General features: G+C 47.8%; 1 protein-coding gene across 4 annotated transcripts; it reads right to left on the reverse strand.

Moving 5' to 3' along the window:
- Positions 1-417: 417 nt before the first annotated feature.
- Positions 418-22,659, reverse strand: LOC146053825 (E3 ubiquitin/ISG15 ligase TRIM25-like). Of its 4 annotated transcripts, none has more exons than XM_083168038.1 (6): positions 22,526-22,659; positions 20,118-20,369; positions 18,034-18,177; positions 17,645-17,767; positions 17,360-17,437; positions 418-2,776 (listed from the first exon to the last, which is right to left on the reverse strand). In XM_083168038.1, exons 2-6 carry the CDS (start codon positions 20,344-20,346, stop codon positions 867-869), a joined length of 2,484 nt encoding a protein of 827 aa, XP_083024164.1. In that variant the 5' UTR covers positions 20,347-20,369; positions 22,526-22,659; the 3' UTR covers positions 418-866. The 4 variants fall into 4 exon arrangements, with proteins under 4 accessions (XP_083024164.1, XP_083024161.1, XP_083024162.1 ...); XM_083168035.1 differs by having other exon boundaries at positions 17,348-17,437; XM_083168036.1 differs by having other exon boundaries at positions 17,348-17,437; positions 22,517-22,612.
- Positions 22,660-23,711: the final 1,052 nt, after the last annotated feature.

The following is a 23,711-nucleotide window of genomic DNA, read 5'->3' on the forward strand; positions in this document are numbered from 1 at the left end:
CCTTCATGTAGGAAGATCAATTATTTAGGGAGATTCATTAATGTCCAGCAGGGAAATGGTCAAAATCCCAAAGGTGGGAGGGATGAGGGAATCTGCAGGTATAATTAAACGCTTCTCCCTATAGCTGTTGGTACTTCTTGGGGGAACAGCAAACTGGCTGGAAACGACCCAGATGTTTCATGTGGAATCCCCCCCACTTCAGAATCAGTACGTGTGTATGTGTAAAGATACAGTTCTGTGATTTGTAATTCCCTTTTATTTTGTTTGAGTTGTATTTCTTCTGTGTGTACTTTTAAAATCTTTGTAACCATTTTTCACTAAGCTCTGAAGTATTTCTTGCAATAAATCATTCATAATTCCAGTTCTGAATTTTGTGTTCATAGGACTTATGCAAACAAGAGAGCGGTTTACGATATAACCTTTTTATATATTGTATTGTGTATCCAGACATATGCAAGTGTCTGTCAAATTTGCATTGGTGGCAGCATACCTTATATAGGGGACCCGTGTGTCCAAAGTGAACCCCAGTCACGGCCAGAGCTGCTCATGGGACAACTAGTAAGACACACAAAACATGATTCCCCAGCACAAAGGGGCATTGGCAAGAAGATTTGGGAAACCATATGGTAGCAGGCATTTCAGAGCTCTACATATATACATATATTTACAAAAATAAGGTAAGCTTCCAGGCCAATGCCAAGGCTTCCATGATACAGGAGGGATCATCTTTCTAGTCTAGAACAACCCCCCCCCCCCCCCATCATATGTATCAGCCAATAAGAGCAAGCATAGCATTGACCAGAGAAAGGGTATATACAAAGTTACTGTAGCCAATCACAGCTCTCGGTAAGTGATGTCAGCGGTCTCTATGCAGATTTATTTTGATCACCACTCCCAGTTCCTGACCCCACCCCAGATATAGTGATGTAACCTCTCCATAGCCATATCGCAGCATGAAGGGGCTCAGTGAAGGTGGCGGTGAAGGTGTGTAAGTGTTTGATGGGATCACGCTGAGAATAAATGGACAGTTGTCCTGCCTCATAATCCAGGAATATCCTCAAGCTCCTACAGGTGATTTGGTCAGGTAACCGAATCTGTTGACCATCGTGGATCACGGAGTACTGGTTATTATACCCACGCAGACACCAGGACTTGTCGTTCTCCCCGATATAGGACTGACGTCCTTTCTTGTCTATACTGGGGTAACACATCCCCACCCTCCAGCTCTGCGATTTACGGACATCCACGTCCCAGTAATATTTCCCAGAGGAGAAACCCCTGGTGCTTATCACCTGAGTATACTGAAATCTCTCTTGTGTTATTGATGCAGTTTTCCGGTCATCTGATATAAGCATATTATTACCAGATGTGGTTACATCCAGTAAGAGGTCTATATGTTCTGGCACAGAAATCCCGGGATTTGTTACATCAGCCGTGGTTGCATCCAGTAATGGGTCGGTAAATTCCTGCACATAGATCCCAGTATACATATCGGTTGTTAAATCAGATTCGGTTTTAACAGCTTTGGATACATCGAGTAAGGTGTCTGTATTTTCCGGGACATAGGCCTCTGTATTTATACCGGTTATTAGATCAGATTCGGTTTTGACAGCTGTGGTTGCATCCAGTAATGTGTCTCCTGCTTCCTGCACATAGAGATCTGTATTTATACCGGTTATTAGATCAGATTCTGTTTTGATAGTTGTGGTTACATCCAGTAATATGTCTGTATCTTCCTGCACATAGATCCCTGCATTTATCCCTGTTATTATATCAGATAATGTGTGTAATGCCCCTGAGATGAGACCCACATCCAGATCTCCTCCATCATGGACCTGTGTGTGACGTCTCTTTCTGTCCTCAGTATCACACAGGTCAATTATATCTGGTTCCTGCATGACAATCACCGGATCAGACATATTGCAGAGGTCCTCAATGTGATGCATCTTCCCGGACAGCTCGTCCTTCTTTATTTCCAGCAGCTGGATCAGATCAGAGACTGAGAGTGAAACGCGCTGTTCCTGCCTGAAGATCTCACTCAGGACTCTCTTCTCCAGGTCTTCCAGCTGTCTCCTGATGTCACTAAACAGGGCAGTAACTCGCTCTGCTACACCCGCTGCTTTTCCCTTATCTTCTATCATGCGCTCCTGCAGACTCCACATTCTCTTCTCAGCATCTGCTCGCTTTGTGTTCAGATTCTGTAGAACATCTCTCAGCTTCCCCTTCCTCTTCTCAGCTGCCTCATCCAGCGACTCCACCTGATGTCCTCTGTGTTCCCCAATCAGACAGCAGGACGCACAGATACAGGCAGCGTCCTCAGTGCAGTAATACTCCAGGATCCTCTTATGGACGGAGCATTTCCTGCTCCCCAGGGCAGTGGTGGGATCAGATAAGACGTGCTCTACTGACTTGCTGTGTACACTCAAGTGATTATCACACAGATGAGCTTCACAGTGCAGACAGGACTTAGCAGCAGGTACAGGAGAGTGAATACAGTAAGTGCAGCAGATCCCAGTCTCCTCCTGATCTGTCTGAGTAGTCCGGAAACTACCCACTATGTTACACAGCGTTATGTTCCTTTTCAGTGTGGGGAATTTCTTGAACTTCGCTCTACACTCAGGACAGGTATAAGCCCCAGCCTCCTCCTGTGTATCCAGCACACGATCAATACAGACCCGGCAGAAGTTGTGGCCACATCTCAGGGTTACAGGATCTGTATAAATTCTTAGGCAGATGGAACAGTCCAGCTCCTGTCTCAGATCAGCTGACGGCAGTCCTGGCAGCAGGAGAGAGAAATGAGAGTATTAGTCTGACAGTCAGATACCAGTGAGGTCACATTCTGTGTACAGGTGTGGTAAGAAGCCCCTTGCGGGCTCAGTGTCTTCCCACGGGTCCTATTCTCTCTCTATGGGGGTCCTGGACACCGGCAGTCGGGATACTGACTGTCGGAGCATCATCCGGCACCCCTGCACACAGGGCGAGGCTCAGCTGTCACTCAGATACCAGTGAGGTCACATTCTGCGTACAGGTGTGGTAAGAAGCCCCTTGCGGGCTCAGTGGCTCGCCACGGGTCCTATTCTCTCTCTATGGGGGTCCTGGACACCGGCAGTCGGGATACTGACTGTCGGAGCATCATCCGGCACCCCTGCACACAGGGCGAGGCTCAGCTGTCACTCAGATACCAGTGAGGTCACATTCTGCGTACAGGTGTGGTAAGAAGCCCCTTGCGGGCTCAGTTACTCGCCACGGGTCCTATTCTCTCTCTATGGGGGTCCTGGACACCGGCAGTCGGGATACTGACTGTCGGAGCATCATCCGGCACCCCTGCACACAGGGCGAGGCTCAGCTGTCACTCAGATATCAGTGAGGTCACATTCTGCGTACAGGTGTGGTAAGAAGCCCCTTGCGGGCTCAGTGGCTCGCCACGGGTCCTATTCTCTCTCTATGGGGGTCCTGGACACCGGCAGTCGGGATACTGACTGTCGGAGCATCATCCGGCACCCCTGCACACAGGGCGAGGCTCAGCTGTCACTCAGATACCAGTGAGGTCACATTCTGCGTACAGGTGTGGTAAGAAGCCCCTTGCGGGCTCAGTGGCTCGCCACGGGTCCTATTATCTCTCTATGGGGGTCCTGGACACCGGCAGTCGGGATACTGACTGTCGGAGCATCATCCGGCACCCCTGCACACAGGGCGAGGCTCAGCTGTCACTCAGATACCAGTGAGGTCACATTCTGCGTACAGGTGTGGTAAGAAGCCCCTTGCGGGCTCAGTGGCTCGCCACGGGTCCTATTCTCTCTCTATGGGGGTCCTGGACACCGGCAGTCGGGATACTGACTGTCGGAGCATCATCCGGCACCCCTGCACACAGGGCGAGGCTCAGCTGTCACTCAGATACCAGTAAGGTCACATTCTGCGTACAGGTGTGGTAAGAAGCCCCTTGCGGGCTCAGTGTCTTCCCACGGGTCCTATTCTCTCTCTATGGGGGTCCTGGACACAAGCAGTCGGGATACTGACTGTCGGAGCATCATCAGGCACCCCTGCACACAGGGCGAGGCTCAGCTGTCACTCATAGATATCAGTGAGGTCACATTCTGCGTACAGGTGTGGTAAGAAGCCCCTAGCGGGCTCAGTGGCTCGCCACGGGTCCTATTCTCTCTCTATGGGGGGTCCTGGACACCGGCAGTCGGAATACTGACTGTCGGAGCATCATCCGGCACCCCTGCACACAGGGCGAGGCTCAGCTGTCACTCAGATACCAGTGAGGTCACATTCTGCGTACAGGTGTGGTAAGAAGCCCCTTGCGTGCTCAGTGGCTCGCCACGGGTCCTATTCTCTCTCTATGGGGGTCCTGTACACCTGCAGTCGGGATACTGACTGTCGGAGCATCATCCGGCACCCCTGCACACAGGGCGAGGCTCAGCTGTCACTCAGATACCAGTGAGGTCACATTCTGCGTACAGGTGTGGTAAGAAGCCCCTTGCAGGCTCAGTGGCTCGCCACGGGTCCTATTCTCTCTCTATGGGGGTCCTGGACACCGGCAGTCGGGATACTGACTGTCGGAGCATCATCCGGCACCCCTGCACACAGGGCGAGGCTCAGCTGTCACTCAGATACCAGTGAGGTCACATTCTGCGTACGGGTGTGGTAAGAAGCCCCTTGCGGGCTCAGTGGCTCGCCACGGGTCCTATTTTCTCTCTATGGGGGTCCTGGACACCGGCAGTGGGGATACTGACTGTCGGAGCATCATCCGGCACCCCTGCACACAGGGCGAGGCTCAGCTGTCACTCAGATACCAGTGAGGTCACATTCTGCGTACAGGTGTGGTAAGAAGCCCCTTGCGGGCTCAGTGTCTTCCCACGGGTCCTATTCTCTCTCTATGGGGGGTCCTGGACACCGGCAGTCGGGATACTGACTGTCGGAGCATCATCCGGCACCCCTGCACACAGGGCGAGGCTCAGCTGTCACTCAGATACCAGTGAGGTCACATTCTGCGTACAGGTGTGGTAAGAAGCCCCTTGCGGGCTCAGTGGCTCGCCACAGGTCCTATTCTCTCTCTATGGGGATCCTGGACACCGGCAGTCGGGAGAGGTGGACAAAACGTTTCAAGCTTGAAGGCACTGGGCATTATTCTGGTGGTCACAGGTTACTGCAGATGCCGGCATTTAAAAAGGGAAAATGTTTATTGCTCACTGCCTTTCAAAAGACAGGTCCCCTTGCTGAAGGTGCATGAGGCAAATCACAGCATATAGATATTTAGGAAGGCATTGCAATCCCCTGCAGATTGGACTGGGTGAACTTGCAGCCTATGGAGGTGCTCCAGAATATCCTAGACCAACAGGGAAGTGGTAAGTGAGTGTTCTACCCTACCCCACAATCTCGTTGCTTAGGGGTCACCCTCGACTCTGAACCGTCCTTTCTTCCCCACATTCAGTCTGTCTCAAACTCATGTTACATGCATCTAAAAAACATATCCAAGATACAACCCATTCTCATACAAGACACTACCAAATCTCTTATCCATGCACTCATTATATCCCGCATTGATTATTGCAATAGTCTCCTAACTGGTCTTCCCAAGAACAGACTCTCACCACTGCAATCAATTTTAAATGCTGCTGCTAGGCTGATCTTCCTAGCAAGACGCTCATCGTCTGCTGATCCGCTCTGCCAGTCCCTCCATTGGTTGCCTGTATATTACCGTATTCAATATAAAACACTTCTACTTGCATATAAAGCTATTAACCATACTGCACCAGCTTATATCTCCTTACTTATCACAAAATATCTCCCATCTCGACCACTCCGCTCTACACAAGATCTGCGTCTCTCTTCTGCACGGATCACTAGCTCCCATTCACTATTACGGGACTTTCATCGGGCTGCTCCCACCCTATGGAATGCCCTTCCACGCACAATAAGACTCTCTGCTAGCCTCCAAACTTTCAGCGTACGGTGAAAACTCACCTCTTCAGGCAAGCCTATCATATTTATATACCACACACATAACCCTCTGAGACACTTATGTATTATATAGCTTCCCTTCTGGACTTGTAACTTGGTGGGACTGCTATGCTATTACTGGTGCCTGTCCTTGTGTTTCCCTCCTATATCCCTATAGAGATTGTAAGCTTGCAGCAGGGCCCTCCTACCTGCAAGTCTGTCTGTTGTTACCCAGTTTGTCTTATCACGGTCTACTATTGTAAAGCGCAACGGAATCTGCTGCGCTATATAAGAAACTAACAGAATATGCTGCTCTATATAAGACGCGGTAACAGAATCTGATGCGCTATATAAGACACTGTAACGGAATCTGCTGCGCTATATAAGACGCTGTAACTGAATCTGCTGCGCTATATAAGACACTAACGGAATCTGCTGCCCTGTATAAGACACTGTAACGGAATCTGCTGCGCTATATAAGACGCTGTAACTGAATCTGCTGCGCTATATAAGACACTAACGGAATCTGCTGCGCTATATAAGACACTGTAACGGAATCTGCTGCCCTGTATAAGACGCTGTAACGGAATCTGCTGCGCTATATAAGACACTAACGGAATCTGCTGCGCTATATAAGACGCTGTAACTGAATTTGCTGTGCTATATAAGACACTGTAACGGAATCTGCTGCGCTATATAAGACGCTGTAACGGAATCTGCTGCGCTATATAAGACGCTGTAACTGATTCTGCTGCGCTATATAAGACGCTGTAACGGAATTTGCTGCGCTATATAAGACGCTGTAACGGAATCTGCTGCGCTATATAACACACTTACGGAATCTGCTGCGCTATATAACACACTGTAACGGAATCTGCTGCGCTATATAAGACACTGTAACGGAATCTGCTGCTCTATATAAGACACTGTAACTGATTCTGCTGCGCTATATAAGACACTGTACCGGAATCTGCTGCGCTATATAAGACATTGTAACAGAATCTGCTGCGCTATATAAGACACTGTAACGGAATCTGCTGCGCTATATAAGACGCTGTAACGGAATCTGCTTCCGCTATATAAGACGCTGTAACGGAATCTGCTGCGCTATATAAGACACTGTAACGGTATCTGCTGCGCTATATAAGACGCTGTAACTGATTCTGCTGTGCTATATAAGACACTGTAACGGAATCTGCTGCGCTATATAAGACGCTGTAACGGAATCTGCTGCGCTATATAAGACTCTGTAACGGAATCTGCTGCGCTATATAAGACGCTGTAACGGAATCTGCCGCACTATATAAGACACTGTAACTGATTCTGCTGTGCTATATAAGACGCTGTAACGGAATCTGCTGCGCTATATAAGACACTAACGGAATCTGCTTCCGCTATATAAGACGCTGTAACGGAATCTGCTTCCGCTATATAAGACACTGTAACGGAACCTGCTGCGCTATATAAGACGCTGTAACGGAATCTGCTGCGCTATATAAGACACTGTAACGGAATCTGCTGCGCTATATAAGACACTGTAACGGAATCTGCTGCGCTATATAAGACACTGTAACGGAATCTGCTGCGCTATATAAGACACTGTAACGGGGGGGCGTGGCCGACAGCCGAACAGGACAGACGCGGGTCTCCGGAGCTCCCGGCTACTGCACATAAGTGTACTGCCAGGGACCCCAATTCTGGCACACACACCTCGGAACACCTTCCCCGCTGTCTCCCCCGACCGTGTGACACTGCTGCGGAGCCGGGAGACACTTAGTGTGTCTTTGCGGGTTGCGGCCTGCACACGGGGGTGAGACCGGGGTCTTGAGTTTGGAGACGCCGGAGAGGCGAGTGCCGCGGCTCGGAAGAGGGCGCCTGACAGCAGAAGACCCGGGGGGACAAAGCAGGCGCTGGACAGGTACGGTGGCTCTCCCCGGGGACCCAGCTCAGCACAGACGCCCCTGAGACAGCCCAGAGTGGGCTGCGGTGACGGGGCATCCAGCGTTAAAGACGCGGACCCGCCATCTTAAAGAGGCCAGGAGAAATTCCCTGGATCTCAGGGCTACCTCCTCCCGCCCTGCCTGGACCCACTCGACTACATCAGAGCCCATAATGATCTCCCCATGGGCTCCCAGGTATGAAGGCATCGTCCATTTAGGTCAGAAAGAGGGCACATGTGTTAAAGACAGCACCCTTGTCTTAATGGAGCCTACATATATACTTCATCTTCTCCAAATTATGAGACTGAGCCTGATCATACACTGGATCTGAATATACAGGCTTTATTGAAGAGAATCACACCTAGAAAGTGAAATCTTCTAGTTTCAACATTATTTTCAATTACACTGTGCTCCATTCCTTCTCTACTGGGCCTGCAGTGCCTCCGTTTTGAATGCGTTCATCACACTCAAGTAACATACTGCTAATCCACTCATTACAGTAGTCATCAGTGTCATAAGATACTTACTTGAGCTGGACTCAATACTGTAAACTGAGTCTGCCTTTTCTCGACCTCGGCTACCTACAATTTTAAAACATTACACCCCTGCATTTAGGAGCCTAGGAGTAGCGCTGTACCCAGAGGTGACACTGTGGCCTGCTGTGGGGCCGGGCTCGGGAGACCTTTTGACCTATAATGGGTCAATAGCCGATACGAGACGCAGGCCATGACCCCCTAACCAACCACCCACACAATATGGGGGGGTGCTAGCGCTGCCTTCCTGCCGGGTCCACGTTATCAAAATCTCTTAGTAATGAACCGCTAACCTATCAAGGCTGCTCATCTACCACCATCTTCATATACTGCACACTTATGGGGAAAACTAGAAGGGGCTCGCAGACGCCTGTACCCAAATGCCCGGGCGGCAATCAGCCCAAGCCAAACATATTTCGTTATCTCACACAGAATCCCGAACCAATCACTGACGATCCCCGTCCCTCTTCAGAGTCCCCACAATCACCTGGAGACCCACTCCAAATGGATCCCTCCCAAAACCCCCCTCCTCCCACACACCCCGAGGTTACACTAACCGAGGTCTTGTCATATCTTCGTACTTTGCCTACCAAAGCAGACCTCCCATCCAAAAAAGACTCTCGACTTAGAGCAATCCTTGCGGGAAACAATAAAAATGGAGGTATCAGCCATTCAATGACCTAAACCAGACGCTACAACGAGTCTCCGAACTAGAAGACCATGCTCAAGATATGATAACCTACCAAGATAAACTCTATGAGGTAGCTTCCACCCGTGCTCAACAGTTAAAGCTTCTTCAGCGTCGTATAGATGATATCGACAACAGGGGGAGGAGGAATAACTTGCGGGTTCGTGGACTTGCGGAGGATATACAGGGACCTGGCCTTATTGATGCACTAACAAAAATCTTCAATGAGATAACAGAGGCCGCACCGGACAACTCTATTCTATTCGATCGTGCACATCGGGCCTTGCGACCCCGGGGTTTACAGTCTGAGAAACCGAGGGATGTTATCTGTCGGCTACACTACCACAGAGAACGAGAAGATATCCTAGCCAGGGCTCGGAGATTGGAAGCTATTGAATTCAACCGGGACAGAATACACATCTTCCCTGATCTCTCGTGGAGTACCCTCCAACAAAGACGTTTGCTCAAACCCCTCACGGATTTGTTGAAACAAAAACACATTAGGTTCCGGTGGGGTTTTCCATTAAGCATACAGGTGTCGCGTGAGGGTAAACAAGTGAGCCTACAGGACCCGTCCGATCTGGAGGCGTTCTGTATGGCTCTTGAAATAGCAAAACCGCATCTTGCTGATTGGGTTCATTTAACAAGACGTCTGGACCCTCCTCGCCCACCGTCGGGCGGCCAGCGGTGGCAGCCGGTGAGCGATGGTGCCCGGCTCGTTCGGATACTGTAACCTGATGCCACCTCCTCCGGAGAGACTGGCTAAACCATACTGTGAAGGAGGGTTTGTCAGATTTGTAAAACTGTTCTGATGCTTTAGATATATACATATCCTCTGTTACTTGAAAATGGGATAGTCCTTTTGGAGGGGACCCCCTCCACATTACCATATATTTAGCTAATGTCAGTTCTTCTACTTGTGTTCCAGGCCACCCTGAGCGTTTTGGCCCCCTTGGATAGTAAGATATTTAGTTGGAGGGTCTTTAGAAGAGATATTAAGGCCTGATATAAGCTGGGGTAATGGATCCCTTCACAAAATAGTTATTTCTAGCGTGTCCCTTAGACTACCTGATGCCCTTCCTCGATACCTTCTGTTATTGGAGGCGGATCCAATGTTCGTCTACTCCCCCTCGTTTATAATTATCTAGCACCACAGGACTAAGTGATCTCGGTTCTAGTAATGCAACTATTTATGTGGAGACCTTACTTCCCCTAGAAATAACTACATTACCTAAGATGAGTAGCCTTTAATTTGTATTACACATAATTGTTAGTTTGAGAATTACTAGGTTCAAAATGTTCTGTACTTTACCCTAAGCCCGGTAGGGGACTGCGGGCACATGCCCCAGTTAGGGTGAACCACACACGTACTGGATGGTGGCGCGAGGGCGTAACACCACCAGCTCCGTCAGTGGTTTCAAATTTTTCCTGTTGATTGCATATGAATCTTTGATATTTTGTGATGTCTTATGTTCTGTTTTTTTTCTATCTGCCTTTTTCCCTACTATTCCTTACCCACCCAATACCCCTTCCTCTCCGCCTGGGGGTCGCCCCTCTCATGCTTACCCTGGCCTGATATGGTGGACTTCCGTACCGCATATGTCATCTTATCAACTCTGAAATGTCGACACTAAACCTGTCAACTCTTAATCTCTACTCCCTGAACGTAAAAGGCCTCAATATACCCGAAAAAAGATCGACCTTGTTTAGAGAACTTAGGTCCAAGAAGGTTGATGTAGCCTTTGTGCAAGAAACGCATTTTAAAGATGGTGCTTCACCTAGATTGCATAATCATTCCTTTCCTAAAATATACACTAGCGATAATTCCCTGGGCAAAACACTGGGAGTTGCAATACTATTGTCTCGTAGACTGCAACCAGTAGACATCTCCCATCATAATTTGATAGAGGGGCGCTGTCAAGTACTTAAATGTTCAATTTATTCCCAGAAATATACATTCGTTAATGTCTACCTCCCCAATGTCAAACAACGACAATTTTTCAGTAAGGTCCTACGTCTCGTGGAGCCACTTCGAGAGGGCTGTTTTGTGATAGGGGGAGACTTTAATTGGTCGTTAGACCCTTTGCTAGATTGTAACCCTGTTCCCAACTCCCTGCGCATACGAGATCACCGTAAGATCAAACAACTAATACATGACCATCAGCTGATAGATGTCTGGGGAATCCAACATCCGTTAGTTAAAGATTTCACCCATTTCTCGCATCCTCACTCGGTTTACTCTCAAATTGATTACTTTCTGGTAGGCCACCAGTCTTTACAATACTTTACTTATACCGATATAGGGTAGATCACATGGTCAGACCATGCCCCTGTCTGTATCAAGGTAGCTGTCCCCCTTTCCCCCCCGCGCTCATGGTCTTGGCGTTTTAATGAACTCTTCCTCTCAGACATTAGATTTAAAAATGATCTGTCATCAGCCATTTCAGAGTAGATTTCCAATAATGATAATGATCCATCTACCCCAGTGGCCATTTGGGAAGCACATAAATGTGTTATTAGGGGGAAGTGTATACAATTGGGGTCCCTAATGAAAAAAGAAAAAGAGGCAAAAAAATCCAATTATTAGAACAGATAAAATCCCTGGAACTTTCCCATAAAACAACTCTCTCGCCAGATATACTGAAAGAACTAACAGAAGCCAGATCCTCACTTAATCAACTATTAAGGGATAAAACGAAATTAGATTTACGGAAGTGCAGACATAAATATTACCTATGGGGTAATAAACCCAGTGCAATGCTTGCAAGAGCATTAAGAGCCCAAACGTATGTCCAAAGTATAACAGATGCTGAAGGAAAGAAAGCCCACACTTTTACACAAATTGCAAAAGCCTTTGAAGTGTATTACACTCGCCTTTATAATTTGAAAGGGGAATTGTCCCCGCCTGAAGGCCTTCAACTTAAACAAGAAATCAATAACTACCTAACATCGGTCTGTTTCCCCCAACTCTCAGAAGCCGACATATTGTGGCTTGAACAACCCTTTTCTATAAAGGAGCTTGAACAAGCACTCTCAAATACCCCGTCTGGAAAAAGCCCCGGCCCAGATGGGTTCCCAATCAATTACTATAAATCCTTTCGTTCGACACTTATGCCCCTCTATCTAAAGGCGTGTAACTCCATATCTAAAGAATCTCTATTCTCTTCCCAAAGTTTAGAGGCCCATATCTCCATAATCCCAAAAGGAGGAAAAGACCCTGCCCAATGTTCAAGTGATAGACCTATATCGCTCCTAAACACAGACCTGAAGCTCTTTGCTAAGCTTCTTGCTTCACGGCTTGGGCTTCTTCTCCCTGGGTTGGTCCTCCTGTCCACCGATGCGGAGAAGGCTTTCGACAGAATAAATTGGACCTTTATGGAAACTCTGCTTGAGCGCATAGGATTAGGCCCGAACTGCTTACACCGTATTTTAGCTTTGTATAGCTCTCCTTCTGCTTGTGTGAGAGTAAATGGGGCCCTTTCAGATTCGTTCAGTATTCGGAATGGCACGCGTCAGGGCTAATGGCACGCGTCAGGGCTAATGGCACGCGTCAGGGCTGCCCTCTCTCACCATTAATTTTCGTATTGTGTATGGAGGCCCTGGTGCGTGCGATTCGAATGAATGAAAACATCAAGGGTATTGAAGTGGGTAGGACTGAACATAAATTGGCTTTATATGCGGATGACCTCTTGGCATTCATATCCAGTCCCATCACTTCCCTGCCATCTCCGATGTTGGAATGAGAGATTTTCCCGCCTATCTAATTTCAAAATCAATTACTCAAAATCTGTTGCCCTGAATATCTCTGCACCAGGCATGCTAGTCGAGGGCTCTTTCCAATGGCATCCAACATATATCAAGTATTTAGGGGTCCAGCTGTCCAGAGATGACTCAAACCTTTTTCAGCTCAATTTTGTTCCTTTATTGACCAATATAAAAACAGCTTTCTCGAAATGGTCTGCTCTTCGACTGTCCTGGCTGGGCAGAGTAAATACAGTAAAGATGAATATCCTCCCTAAGGTACTATACGTGCTACAAACCCTCCCGATAACAATCCCGCCCTCTATTTTTAAAGAGTTACAAGGTCTAGTTGGGAAATTTGTTTGGGGTAACAGCAGGCCTAGGCTAGCCCAAAAAATTCTTGTGCAAAGTCGTGACAGAGGAGGTTTGCAACTCCCCCACTTTTTAAGTTACTACCACTCGGTCCACCTCTCTAGAATTGTAGAGATGGCTAGGCCTGTTCAGTGTAAACAATGGCCCGCCATAGAGGGACATTCAGTGGGGGTATCCCCTCGGGCCGCCCCTTGGCTCCAGAAGACTCCTACAGTCCGACACCCAACCATGTCTCCAACACTCCAATGTTGGAATAAATTCAGACGCCTTCCCTACTGTAACTCAGGTACTTCCCTTCTCACTCCGCTAATCAATAACCCTGAATTCCTCCCGGGTTTCGCCCTTCGGAACCTCCCGAGGCGTCACTCTATAGATGTGTCTTACCTGGGGCAAATAGTAGATAAGACCGGAATACGGTCTTTTGCGGATCTTCACACTGAAACTGGTCTCCCGACGGATCGCTTCTGGTTCTACCTTCAGGTTAGACATTACATCTCCTCCCTTCCCAAACGGAATCAGGGGTGGGAACCGACCCCCTTTGAATTGCTACTTCTTTCCCAGGAGTTCCCAAAACATTTGATCTTTAACTTTTACCAAATATGCTTAAGTAACTTTCCAGATTTAACACCTGCCTATACTATAGCTTGGAATAAGGAGTTGGGTCGGGATCTGTCGGGAGACCAATGGACTCAAATATTTAAATATGTCTTTGCATCTTCCTCCTCAATACAAACACTAGAAACCCAATACAAGATATTATCCCGCTGGTATAGATGCCCATCGACACTACACCAGATGAACAGTACCTTGCCTAATGTATGCTGGAGATGTAACCAATCTCCAGGCACTCCCATACATATTTGGTGGACATATCCAGCCATCCAATATATTGGCGCCAGGTTCACAATATCTCAGAAAAAATAACTAACTCTTCACTTCCATTTAAACCAGAATTCTGGTTACTGAACCTCATAGGACATGCCTATCTCCAGGTTTAAAAAATGCTTGATTAGACACTTAATGAATGCAGCAAGAGCAGTTATAGCGTGCCACTGGAGGTCTTCGGAGCCTCCCTCCCTCTCTCACTGGTTCCGCAGGGTGGACCTATACATGAATAAGGAAGATCTAACATCCTTTCTGAAGGACTCTGCACAGACCTTTACGGCCACCTGGCTTGAATGGCTTGCCTTTAAGGAATCCCCTGACTATACTCGCACCACCTCAGCAGGTCGGGTTCATGCCACCCAGTGATCCCTAGGCGCACCTCTACCCCCTCCCCCCCCCAACCCCCTTTCATTTCCTCTTTCTTTCTTTAAACAAACTTCCAATGTATTATCTTCTATACAGCTTCTAGATATGCACTTTGTTGTTGTGCGATGTTTGGAATACATAACATTGTTCCACGCTGCTGTTGTTAAATGTAACTTTGTTTTTATTTCAATAAAAATTGATTGCATAAAAAAAAAAAAAAAGACACTAACGGAATCTGCTGCGCTACATAAGACGCTGTAACGGAATCTGCTGCGCTATATAAGACGCTGTAACGGAATCTGCTGCGCTATATAAGACGCTGTAACGGAATCTGCTGCGCTATATAAGACGCTGTAACGGAATCTGCTGCGCTATATAAGACGCTGTAACGGAATCTGCTGCGCTATATAAGACGCTGTAACGGAATCTGCTGCGCTATATAAGACGCTGTAACGGAATCTGCTGCGCTATATAAGACGCTGTAACGGAATCTGCTGCGCTATATAAGACGCTGTAACGGAATCTGCTGCGCTATATAAGACGCTGTAACGGAATCTGCTTATATAAGACACTAACGGAATCCGCTTCGCTATATAAGACACTGTATCGGTATCTGCTGCGCTATATAAGACGCTGTAACGGAATCTGCTGCTCTATACAAGACGCTGTAACGGCATCTGCTGCGCTATATAAGACGCTGTAACGGAACCTGCTGCGCTATAGAAGACACTAACGGAACCTGCTGCGCTATATAAGACACTGTAATGGAATCTGCTGCGCTATATAAGACACTGTAACGGAATCTGCTGCGCTATATAAGACACTAACGGAATCTGCTGCGCTATATAAGACACTGTAACGGAATCTGCTGCGCTATATAAGACACTGTAACGGAATCTGCTGCACTATATAAGAAACTAACGGAATCTGCTGCACTATATAAGACACTGTAACGGAATCTGCTGCGCTATATAAGACACTGTAACGGAACCTGCTGCGCTATATAAGACGCTGTAACGGAATCTGCTGCACTATATAAGACACTGTAACGGAATCTGCTGCGCTATATAAGACACTAACGGAATCTGCCGCGCTATATAAGACACTGTAACGGAAACTGCTGCGCTATATAAGACACTGTAACGGAATCTGCTGCGCTATATAAGACTGTAACGGAATCTGCTGCGCTATATAAGACACTGTAACGGAACCTGCTGCGCTATATAAGACGCTGTAACGGAATCTGCTGCACTATATAAGACACTGGAACGGAATCTGCTGCGCTATATAAGACACTAACGGAATCTGCCGCGCTATATAAGACACTGTAACGGAAACTGCTGCGCTATATAAGACACTGTAACGGAATCTGCTGCGCTATATAAGACACTGTAACGGAATCTGCTGCGCTATATAAGATGCTGTAACGGAATCTGCTGCGCTATATAAGACACTGTAACGGAATCTGCTGCGCTATATAAAACACTAACGGAATCTGCTGCACTATATAAGATGCTGTAACGGAATCTGCTGCGCTATATAAGACAATGTAACGGAATCTACTGCGCTATATAAGATGCTGTAACGGAATCTGCTGCGCTATATAAGTCGCTGTAACGGAATCTGCTGCGCTGTATAAGAAACTGATAATAAATAAATAATAGTCAATGCTCTCCGATAAATGTGTTTTTATCGATATTAAATGTTTCGCTATTTTTCTGTCATCGATAATTTTCACCTATTCCAAGTGGGTTTTATAGACCGTCTATACTGTATCGCTATTTTTTTTATCTTTCGTTGGTTCCGACTTTTACGTGGTTATCTGTGTATTTATCGCCATTCCTTATCGATTTTTTTCCCATGCACAATGAAAGGCAAATAAATAACTTGCACGGTTTCAGCTAGTACAAGTAATTAATTGCTTATTTTTTACCAAATAATTTAAATACTTTATTATACTTCTAACACATTATATATATATATATATATATATATATATTTTATTTATTTTTTAAGGTAAATTTATTTCTACATTACCTTGTACCCATGATGCTTTGTTGCATCATGTGATTTTTTTTTTACCCATGATCCATCTCTCTCACAAATAAATCCCTTCTACTCTGACAAATAAATCACCCCAAATCTGAGTGCTGGAGCCTGGCTTGCTGTTTCATGTGTGGAGGTGAGTCAGTCCGACGGAAGAAGAATGACCTACACCCCAAATATGTGGGAAGCACCTCCAGCTGGTCCAAGTTGGAGGGGGGTAGCTGAGGGCCTCAATAACCTGATCCTGTTCCGATAGGTTTGACCACACTGACGTCACCCAGACCAAAGCAATCCCAACCCAGAGATTCCAAACTTACATGGTGAGAGCGCCAGGCAGGAGGCTCAGCTCTCTGGTCTATCCCTGGCGCACGAGGCGCCAAGCTGGCAGAATAGGGGCAGGAAGGGTTAATGAACAGTGTCCATAAAAGGTAGACAGGGAAACTGGTGCCCCCAGAGGTCAGTTACCCATGAAACCCCCTTCGGACGGTCACCCAGAGGAGTACCACGCACTGATCCTGTCCTGGACTGTCAGATGTGCCATGTGCTGGCTGCTTGGACACAGGAGGTCTCTGGCCATAGGGGTCCCCTGCCTGTACCCAGGAGATCGGGGGAGATACGCAGCCACCCCGTGGTGTATGGGGGAGGGGGGTAAGCCAATGAGCTGCTCTGAACTCCTATGGACCTTGTACATTACTGTAGCAGATCTGGTGGAAAGCTGCAGCTCCCTCAAAGCTGGTGATAAAATAAGCCAGACACTTCCAGCAAAGGGTTACCAAACCATTGTCCCCCCAACCCCCACCCACATGGCAATACAATACAAACAAGAAGCCCACCTCTGTACTTACTGGCTGGGGGCGAGCTGCTGGTGCCAGGCTGCGGCTCCTCTGCCATCTCCTCCAGCGGCTCTGCCAGGACACATTGTACTGTGGGAAGACCAAAGGAATGGAAGCTTAGAAACCCACTAACATATAATTGTTTAACCAAAGCCCTCATCAAGACAAAATAACTACACAATGACCCAATCCCAGGACCCCACAAAGGAAAGAACACAATAGCCCCCCCCCCCAAATGAAATATAGGTAAAAGGAAGATCGGTACATAGGAAAATGGGGTGAACACTGAGTGTTTACCAGCTGGGGGTGGGCTCATCGGGCCTGGATGCAGCTCCTCCTCCTCCTCATCTTCCTCCTCCTCATCATCCTCCTCCTCCTCCTTACAGGGTAGCAGTCTCCGAGGACGGCGTCTTGGACGTTCTGTAAGAGAGGCACAACAGCCGTAATTCCTACTTGTAATAAGCATGGTCGCACACTGGGGGCGTGGACTTGCGGAAGATCTCAATGACATCTATAAGGGGGCGTGGCTAAGCAGGAGAAGCCCCCAGTGACCTCACCTCAGGGACACGCGGAATGACTCTTACAGTACCACTGCCGGCTTCTCCCCAGTGACGACGAGGAGCTGGCATCTGGTGCCACACCAAGGAAGAGAAGTACCGTAGTAGCACTCGATTCCCAGTACTTACTGGTTATGGGAGGGCTGTAGCTGCTGGGCCCTTCTTCTGCTTCCTCCTCTGCCGCCACCTCCTCTTCCTCCTCCTCCTCCTCTTGCCCCCACTGAAACCGTTCCCATCTCAGTACCGGAGGTAAGTGGTGGGGCTGCTGACCTTCTGCAATTACAGTATATCCATCATTCATGTTGCAAGACACACACTGCTGCCCAGTAGACACACACTGCCTAGACACACACTGCTGCCCAGTAGACACACACTGCCTAGACACACACTGCTGCCCAGTAGACACACGCTGCTGCCCAGCAGACACACGCTGCTGCCCAGTAGACACACACTGCTTTTGCTCATTGTTATGTGAACTAATTAATAATAATTAATTTGGTACTTGTGTATTTGCAGGGCACCCACTAAGCTATTTGCTATTCTGCGTAGTGAAATCGCATGGCATGGCACGTTTTCATGCAAAACCGCATGCACAACACCTCCAGTGCACAGGTCTATGTGATGCAGTGGGATTTAGCACACCCCCACTATCCACGTCTCCCCGAAGCGTGGCGAGCACAGCGAGGGGATGCGTTACGCGTCCTCCCGACCTTTTCATACCCCCACTATCGACGTCGGCGTGGAGTTGATCGTGTGGATCGAGTGGACGAAGTGAAGTGGACGAGCACAGCGAGCCCCGCACGGAAACACGCAATACATGGAAAGTAATCCGCTGCGCTCGCCACACTTCAACTCCACGCCGGCATGGATAGTGGGGGTATCAAAAGGTCGGGAGGACGCGTAACGTGGGCTCGCCACGCTTCGGGGTGACGTGGATAGGGGGGGGGGGGGGGGATTTTAACTGGATTTTACTTAATAATTAAGAAGAAAATATCAAATTAACAAATTACAATAATAACAATTAATCAAGAACAAAGAAAATAATAAGTCAATCTTCCGATTCTGCATCAGCCTTTGGAAGAGAGAGGGCATAAAGAATACGCTCAAAGGAATTTTCTGCGCCCACAGTCTTTTGCCAGATAAATTCCTGTAAGTCGAGATTCTGGCGCGCAGTGAACCCCAGTCTCTGGATCAACTAAATTAACCCGGTGGTTCACCCGAGCATGGTGGTACCCTGCCTGCTCCAGCTGCTCGGTGTTATCGGAGAAGATAGTCGTCCCCGGTTCAATGAATTGATTGATGGCGCCCATCAGGGTGCAGGCGTCACAAAGCACTCACCGGTGTCTCCTGAAATGCCTCCGCACAGCCGCTGTTGAGGCAGCATCCGTCCCACATGACTTTTCCTCTCTACAAAAGGAGACTCTCGCAGACTTCCACGATTTTCCCTGGACCACCAATACGGCGTTGGGGCTGTGACATTAGGTCCACGGTGCAGGCCTCCCGCATCAGGCTGTTGTATAGCACCGTTGTTTTATTTGACAAATTGAGTTGTCGCTTACAGAAACTGATACTTGTCAGCTCCTCGGCCCATGAAGAAATAAACCGTATCAGCGTCAGGAAAGGTAAACGTCAACCCGGGAACCAATGTGCCGCACGGAGGCTCACTTTCTTCTGACACAATTTAATATGGCAGCGTCACTTGCACTCCTTCATACTTAAGTGCATTGGGTGTCCATTAACTCAGGTTTGTGTCACTGGCAGGAAGAACACCACGGCTTCCTCCTCTGTCTGCGGCAAGGTGACCATTGTGCCAGGTTCTGCAGCCATTACTGTCACTACTTCTTCACCCCTGACTGAATCGAACAGGGAGCGGGAACACAACACTACTTCTGACTGACTATGCTATCTACACTGCTACGCTGTTTCTGACGGCACCGCTACGCTAACTGCGTAACGAGCGCCGTGCTAATATACAAGTACCATAGTAACTAGCGAGATCGCATCGCACAGCACAAAAACGTGCCATGTGATGCGATTTCACTACGCCTGCGTACGTATGTTAATTGGGCGCCCTGCGAATACACAAGTACCATTAATTTATATCATGCGGTCTCCAATAGGATTCTAAAAACAGAAACCTATGAAAAACAAAATAAAAAACCTTGCACAATGTCATTAAAACCACAACACTATGCCGATACTATGTCCCGTACCTTCGCGGAGCTTGGCCTGGATTTTCTGCAGCCTCTGCTGTCCGCGCCTCATCAGATCGCTCCACCTCCTCTGCAGGGACCGGATGGAGCGGTCCTGGCCCACCTGTGAGAGGATGTCCCTCCTGGCGCAGGAATACGCCTTCTTCTTCTCCTTATTGTCGCCCAGCGGCCGGTCCCTGTACTTCACCAGGATAAGCAGCTCCTTCTTGGAGTAAGGCTTCATACTCATAGCCGAGTACAGTTAGTGCCGTACTAAACAGAAGAGTCAACACTTAGTTCTACCATGGAAACAAGTGGCACAGTTGTACAAAGAGCTACGAAGGCCCTTTGGCCGATTATATCGAGTCATAACACCTTGCCAGGCTGGAGGGAAACTAAACCATGCAGTACGCAATCTAATAGACCATGTCCCCTGCCCATAAGAGAACGACACAGGGACAAGAGCCTGCACATCCACACGGATTTAATGAAAGATGTGGAATGTGTGTCTGAAGTGCAGATCCTGCGTCTCTAATCCCTCGTCACAGGTTGGCATCGTTCTCAGTTACCCCTAGCTGATCAGTCACACAAAGACCCCCATATAACATACTGCAGATGTGCCATAGCGCTTAATGTACCATCATGTATTACATTCATGGCTGTATGCGCTTGCAACCTTGTATCAACTATACTTTCAGTTTATTGGGTGATTTGATATTTGACACTTTGTGCCCTTGCAGGTATCAAGAGGCAGGAGATTGCCATGGCAGTGATGAGGTCAGTAGCAGAGGACACTGAGCCCGGGACTGGACGCCGCATCCGGCCCCCAGGCATCCATAAATGGGGGAGTATGCCATTTTTAACACTCCAGGGGGTTTGTCCTTTTACACATTAATAAGAAATGCCCTGAGGACAGTGACACGTCGGCTTACACACTTGTACCTGTACATGGAATATATACATGGAAATGTCCTTGGAGTGCCGCAGTGTTTCTATTCACATGCATATATGTATACAAACACAGACACATACATACATAATGTACATACACACACAATGCTGCAGACACACATATATACACACACACACACACACACAGAGTCACACATACAATGTATTATATACACACACATCAGAGTGCCCCCTACACACACACATATATATATATATATATAGAATTTGTAGAGAGGCAGGCACTCACCAACACTGAGAGTTTTGTGCAAAAGCAAAGTAGTCTTTATTCGTCACATCAAGGACATCACATAGGCATCGACGTTTCGACCCACAACAGGGGTCTTTGTCAAGATCATCAATATGGGTACACCAGACAAGATTTTTGTCTGGTGTACCCATATTGATGATCTTGACAAAGACCCCTGTTGTGGGTCGAAACGTCGATGCCTATGTGATGTCCTTGATGTGACGAATAAAGACTACTTTGCTTTTGCACAAAACTCTCAGTGTTGGTGAGTGCCTGCCTCTCTACAAATTCTATGTTTGGGATCCAAAAAATCCTCTAAAGTGGAGCACCGCCTTGTATCTCTCTTTCATGGACTGAGTGCGGTTCTTCCGAAAAATAAATATATATATATATATATATATATATATATATATATATATATATATACATACATACATACACACACACACAGAGTCACACATACAATGTATTATATACACACACACACACACCAGAGTGCCCCCTACACACACACACAAATATACACACACACATACAGTGTATTATATACACACACCAGAGTGCCCCCTACACACACACACACACACACACACACACACACACACACACACACATACATATATATATATAGAAAATGGAGAAGGCCTGGCACTCCCGCAGCTGGGTACGAATACCCCGGTGCCTTCCAGGACAGGTAGGTAGAGGAATGGAAGAGGCTGCACTCAAATGGGATTTTTCAAAAGTGTATTGTGGCAAAAATAGGACCAACGTTTCGGGGTGATTAAGACCCCGAAACGTTGGTCCTATTTTTGCCACAATACACTTTTGAAAAATCCCATTTGAGTGCCGCCTCTTCCATTTATATATATATATATATATATATATATATATATATATATATATATATATATATATATATATATATATATATATACACATATATATATATATACACACACACACACACATACATACATACATACATACACACACACATATACAATGTACACACACAGTCAGACACACACTGTCACTCACCACACAGTCAGTCAGTCACACGCACAGTCTCACACACACACAGTCTCTCACTCACACTCACACACACACAGTCTCACACACACACACAGTCTCACACACACACAGTCTCACACACAGTCACACACACAGTCACACACACACACACAGTCACACACACAGTCACACACACAGTCACACACACCTCTCGTACCCTGGCAGGCTGATTGCTCCTCAGTCCTCTCCTCTGTGGACAGTGTGAGCACTTCCTGTTATTGCTCCTCCCGTTCCGTCTCCCATGCTGCCTTGCTGCTGCCAGGAGACGGCCGTGTAACCCCGCCCCTTATCCAGGCTCCTCCTCCCCCCATGATCCCAGCTCCCTCCTCCCTGTTCCCATGGACACAGTGGCAGTTACATTGAGGAGGGCGCAGCAGCAGCAGCAGCAGCAGCACCGTCTCCATCTCCCTCCACTTCCCCTCCCTCTGTGTGCACTGACTGGTGGAGGGGTGTCATATTACATACCTCCCAGCATGCCCCTCTCCAGGAGGACACAATGCTCTGTTCCTGGGCTTCCCTGGTAATGTATGATTGCCAGCACCTGTGGTGACACCTTTCTTATCAGTTACCTAGCTCCCCACAGGTGCTGACAATCATACATTATCCATACCTCCCAGCATACCCCTCTCCAGGAGGACACAATGCTCTGTTCCTGGGCTTCCCTGGTAATGTATGATTGCCAGCACCTGTGGTGACACCTTTCTTATCAGTTACCTAGCTCCCCACAGGTGCTGGTAATCATACATTATCCATACCTCCCAGCATGCCCCTCTCCAGGAGGACACAATGCTCTGTTCCTGGGCTTCCCTGGTAATGTATGATTGCCAGCACCTGTGGTGACACCTTTCTTATCAGTTACCTAGCTCCCCACAGGTGCTGGCAATCCTACATTATCCATACCTCCCAGCATACCCCTCTCCAGGAGGACACAATGCTCTGTTCCTGGGCTTCCCTGGTAATGTATGATTGCCAGCACCTGTGGTGACACCTTTCTTATCAGTTACCTAGCTCCCCACAGGTGCTGGCAATCCTACATTATCCATACCTCCCAGCATGCCCCTCTCCAGGAGGACACAATGCTCTGCTCCTGGGCTTCCCTGGTAATGTATGATTGCCAGCACCTGTGGTGACACCTTTCTTATCAGTTACCTAGCTCCACACAGGTGCTGGCAATCATACATTATCCATACCTCCCAGCATGCCCCTCTCCAGGAGGACACAATGCTCTGCTCCTGGGCTTCCCTGGTAATGTATGATTGCCAGCACCTGTGGTGACACCTTTCTTATCAGTTACCTAGCTCCCCACAGGTGCTGGCAATCCTACATTATCCATACCTCCCAGC

This window comes from Crinia signifera, unplaced genomic scaffold (genome assembly GCF_055691185.1).
Source record: "Crinia signifera unplaced genomic scaffold, ASM5569118v1 HAP2_SCAFFOLD_215, whole genome shotgun sequence".
Lineage (NCBI taxonomy): Eukaryota > Metazoa > Chordata > Amphibia > Anura > Myobatrachidae > Crinia > Crinia signifera.

What these genes read in the sequence shown, in the direction of transcription:
- LOC146053825 (XM_083168035.1), bottom strand. Translation starts at nt 20,346, where the DNA reads ATGAGTATGAAGCCTTACTCCAAGAAGGAGCTGCTTATCCTGGTGAAG. An exon ending in CCAGGCCAAGCTCCGCGAAG is followed by an intron (nt 18,178 to 20,117) that starts GTACGGGACATA and finishes CTGTAATTGCAG; the next exon opens with AAGGTCAGCAGCCCCACCAC. An exon ending in CCCAGCCAGTAAGTACAGAG is followed by an intron (nt 2,777 to 17,347) that starts GTGGGCTTCTTG and finishes TCCTGCTGCCAG; the next exon opens with GACTGCCGTCAGCTGATCTG.